At 42.3% G+C, this 4,113-nt stretch overlaps 1 protein-coding gene across 1 annotated transcript; it reads left to right on the top strand.

The window, feature by feature from the left end:
- The first annotated feature begins 840 nt into the window (after positions 1-840).
- LOC138905581 (uncharacterized) lies at positions 841-2,247 on the top strand. Its single transcript, XM_070194101.1, has 3 exons — positions 841-1,224; positions 1,342-1,841; positions 1,893-2,247. Exons 1-3 carry the CDS (start codon positions 841-843, stop codon positions 2,245-2,247), a joined length of 1,239 nt encoding a protein of 412 aa, XP_070050202.1.
- Positions 2,248-4,113: the final 1,866 nt, after the last annotated feature.

Genomic DNA, 4,113 nt, shown 5'->3' with positions numbered 1-4,113 from the left:
GTGAAGCAGTGGCTGAGAAGTTTGCCTACAGGGTCAATCCGTACGTGGGAGGAGATGACTACCAAGTTTCTGGAAAAATATTTCTCGGCTGCTAAGACGGGAAAGATGAGGAAGGAGATTCATAATTTCAGCTAAAGCAAAGGAGAAAAAGTGTTCGAAGCATGGGAAAGGTTTAATTAGCTGTTGCGGAGGTGCCCTCACAACAGAATGGAGCAATGGATGCAACTTCAGGACTTTTGGGACGGTTTAAACCCGTCATCAAGGAGATTGCTAAATAGTGCAGTTGCAGACCCTCTGATGAAGAAAACTCCGGAAGAGATTGTTACTCTCTTGAATGAACTATATGAAGATGCAGATCAATGATACACAGACCAAAGGGATTGGAAAAAATCCTTAGGGGTGCACCAAGTAGAATCATTTGTAGCAATGGAATCCCAAATTGCAGCAATGGATAAGGACATCAAGCAATTAACTATGGCTCATATGCAAACTCAACCACATGTGGGTTGTGATATCTGTTGAATGGGACACCTTACACACGAGTGTCAATCTACAGCTGAGGAGGTCAACACTGTGGGGAATTTTAATAGAAGAAACTACAAGGTGGGAAAAACTTTAATGCTATGGGTCAAAGACATCCAGGTTTTTTGTGGAGTTCACCTAATGGGAGCTTGAACTCATGGCAGCAAAATAATCTCAGACCCCAGGGTCAGGGACCCACCAGGTTTTCAGAGCCAGCAGAGGCAACAATACTAGCCACCACAGCCAAATCAGTTAAATATGGAAGATCTCATATAGGCATTCATCAACAAAACATATGAAAAATTCGAGACTTAGGGAATGGCTATCCGGAACTTAAAAAAGCAAATGGGACAGTTTGCAAATTTGTTATCTGAGAGGACTCTTGGGACTCTCCCATCCGACACTGAAAAGAACCCGAAGGAAACAATCAAAGTTGTATCTCTGAGAAGCGAAAAAGTATTGGCTAACCCAATAGTGAAGGCTAGATTGGAAGTGGTCAACAAGCAGACTGAGACACCAGCAGAGGAAAAGAATGAAGATCAAAAGAGCCAGAATAATGAGGTACAAAAAGAAATTGAAGAAAATAGACATATGCCAGCTCTACTATTCCCTCAAAGGATGAAGCGGGATAAACTTGACAAGTGTTTTGGGCGATTCTTGGAGATGCTCAAACAACTTTATGTGAACATCCCCTTCATAGAGGTACTCACTCAGATGCCCGCTTATGCAAAGTTCTTGAAGGAAATCCTGTCTAGCAAGAGAAAATTATAGGAGACAACAGTGATCAAGTTGAATGCCCACTGCAGTGCTATATTGCAGAACAAAATTTCCCAAAAGTGTGGGGACCCAGGAAGCTTCACCATACCATGCTCGTTAGGGAGTGAAAATTTTGACAAGGCCCTCTGTGATTCAGGTGCGTCTATAAATCTAATGCCTCTATTTGTATTCAGGAAACTGGAAGGTGAACTTGGAGTGATCAAATCAATACCAGTGTCCCTACAACTAGCCGACCAGACCAACATTCCTCCTGAGGGAATCATTGAAGATATTCTAGTGCGGGTGGATAAGTTTGTGTTCCCCGTCGATTTTATTGTGGTGGATATGGAGGTAAACAAGGAGGTGCATTTAATTCTAGGGAGGTCATTTTCTTGTACAGGTAGAGCCATCCTTGATATTTATGAGGGGCAGCTTATGCTTAGAGTGGGAACTAAGAAAGTAGTGTTCCAGATGAAGAGAATGATGAAATACCCCACTGATGAGGTGTCTGCCTACTCATGTTTCAAGCTAGATGTCATTGGGGAGTTGGCTGAGAAGTTCAAGTTTGACAAGCTTGTGGGGGATACGCTAAAGAGGTGTATTACTTAGTCTAGCATAGTGGATGATGAAGATCCTGAAATAAAGAAAGAGGCCGAAGCTCTTGAAACTGAGGAGCAAGTGGTTGATGAGGAGGAACTAAAAGAGGAGGCTTCTAAGCCCAATGTGGAATTGATTGTCCTCCCCACTCACTTGAAATATACTTTTCTTGAAACTAACAACTTTCCTGTGATTATTTATGCTGATTTGACAGGTACACAGGAGCAAAAACTAGTGGAGCTGCTGTCAAAGCACAAGAAGGCCATTGGTTGGAGCATAGATGATATTCAAGAAATCAGTCCAGCCATATGCATGCACAAAATCCTGTTGGAAAAAAATAGCAAACCAGTGATGCACCTTAACGCAAACTGAACAAAAATTTGGAGGAGGTAGTGCACAAAGAGATCATCAAATTGCTAGACGCGGGAGTGATTTTTCCCATCTCTGATAGCCAGTGGACTAGTCTAGTACAAGTTGTCCCCAAAAAGGGGGCATGACAGTGGTGAAAAATGAAAATAATGAATTGATCCCCACAAGAACAGTCACCGGGTAGAGAATGTGCATTAATTATAGAAGGCTGAATGAGGCAACAAGGAAAGAACACTTTTCACTCCCTTTTATTGATCAAATGCTCGAGAAGGTTGTTGGACACGGATGCTACTGCTTCCTGGATGGGTATTCAGGCTACAATCAGATACCTATTGCCCCAAAATATGTTGAGAAGACCACATTCACTTGCCCGTCAGGTATTTTTGCTTACAGGAGGATATCGTTTGGGCTATGTAATGCACCTCCCACTTTTCAGAGGTGCATGATGTCTATATTCTCCGACTTAAACAGGAAGTGTCTAGAGGTGTTCATGGATGATTTCACCCTTTTGGTAATGAATTTGAAGCTCGTGCTTGAACATTGTGAAGCTACTCACTTGGTTCTTAACTGGGAGAAGTGTCACTTTATGGTAAAGGAGGGAATTGTCCTGGGCCACAAGGTAACTGCACATGGAATTGAGGTTGACAAAGCTAAGGTGAAAGTTATTGCTAGGATCCCTCCCCCGACTTCGGTAAAGGGCATAGGAAGATTTTTGGGATATGCTGGGTTCTATAAGAGGTTTATAAAAAAAAATCAGCATTAGCAAGTCGTTGACACAATTGCTATCGAAGGATGCAAAGTTTATTTTCAATGTGGAGTGCTTAAGAGCATTCGAATTGATAAAGGAAAAGCTTGTGAGTGCTCTTATTATGGTGACAGCCAGCCATTTGAGATAATGTGTGATGCGAGTGATGTAGTTGTGGGAGAGGTTCTGGGGAAACGAAGAAATAAAATGATTAGACCTATCTACTATGCAAGCAGGACATTGAATGATGCTCAAGTAAATTATGACACTACTGAGAAGGAGTTTTTGTTGTGGCCTATGCTTTTGACAAGTTTAGATCACACCTGGTGGGAAGCAAGGTAATTGTACACACTGATAACTTAGCGTTGAAATACATGTTGAGTAAGAAGGAATCCAAGTCGCGACTGATACGGTGGGTGTTGTTGCTCCAAGTGTTTGACTAGAAAATCAAGTCGCAGATCATCTATCTCGTCTTGAGAAACCCCCAGTTGAAACAGTCGAAATAAGGGAAGAGTTCCCTGATGAGCAGAATTTTTTCATAGCAGCGGTTTCGAAAAGGCCGCCTTGGTATGCAGATGTAGCCAACTTTTTGGCTAGTGGATGGTTACCCCGTGACCTCACTCGTGATCAAAGAAGGAAGCTTCAAGGTGAGGTAAAAAGTTATTTTTGGGATGACCCATTCTTATTTAAATTATGTGCAGATGGTGTGATTCAACGATGTGTTACTGAAGGAGAAATGGCAAGCATTCTCTCTCATTGCCATGATGGAGCAGCAGGAGGTCACTATGGTGGAAATCGCACAGCAGCAAAGGTCATGGAAGCTGGTTTCTTTTGACCTACTCTGTACAAAGATGCAAGGGCATATGTAGTTTCATGTGACAAGTGTCAGAGAGCAGGTAATATTAGCAAGAGGGATGAAATACCGCTCAACTCCATTCTAGTATATGAAATTTTTGACGTTTGGGGCATTGACTTTATGGGTCTGTTCCCAATGTCGCATTCTCATGAGTATATCCTAGTAGCTGTTGACTACGTCTCTAAATGGGTTGAAGCAATCCCTACTAGGACCAATGATGCTCGGGTGGTGTGTGAGTTCTTGCGGGAAAACATCTTTACCCATTTTG

Source organism: Nicotiana tomentosiformis, chromosome 2, assembly GCF_000390325.3.
Source record: "Nicotiana tomentosiformis chromosome 2, ASM39032v3, whole genome shotgun sequence".
Classification (NCBI taxonomy): Eukaryota; Viridiplantae; Streptophyta; class Magnoliopsida; order Solanales; family Solanaceae; genus Nicotiana; species Nicotiana tomentosiformis.
This window is presented reverse-complemented; position numbering and strand designations above follow the sequence as displayed.

Coding starts and splice junctions, on each gene's coding strand:
- LOC138905581 (XM_070194101.1), top strand. CDS start 841: ATGGCTATCCGGAACTTAAAAAAGCAAATGGGACAGTTTGCAAATTTG. Junction 1,225..1,341: donor TGAACATCCCCTTCATAGAG/GTACTCACTCAG, acceptor GCTATATTGCAG/AACAAAATTTCCCAAAAGTG. Junction 1,842..1,892: donor GAGTTGGCTGAGAAGTTCAA/GTTTGACAAGCT, acceptor TACTTAGTCTAG/CATAGTGGATGATGAAGATC.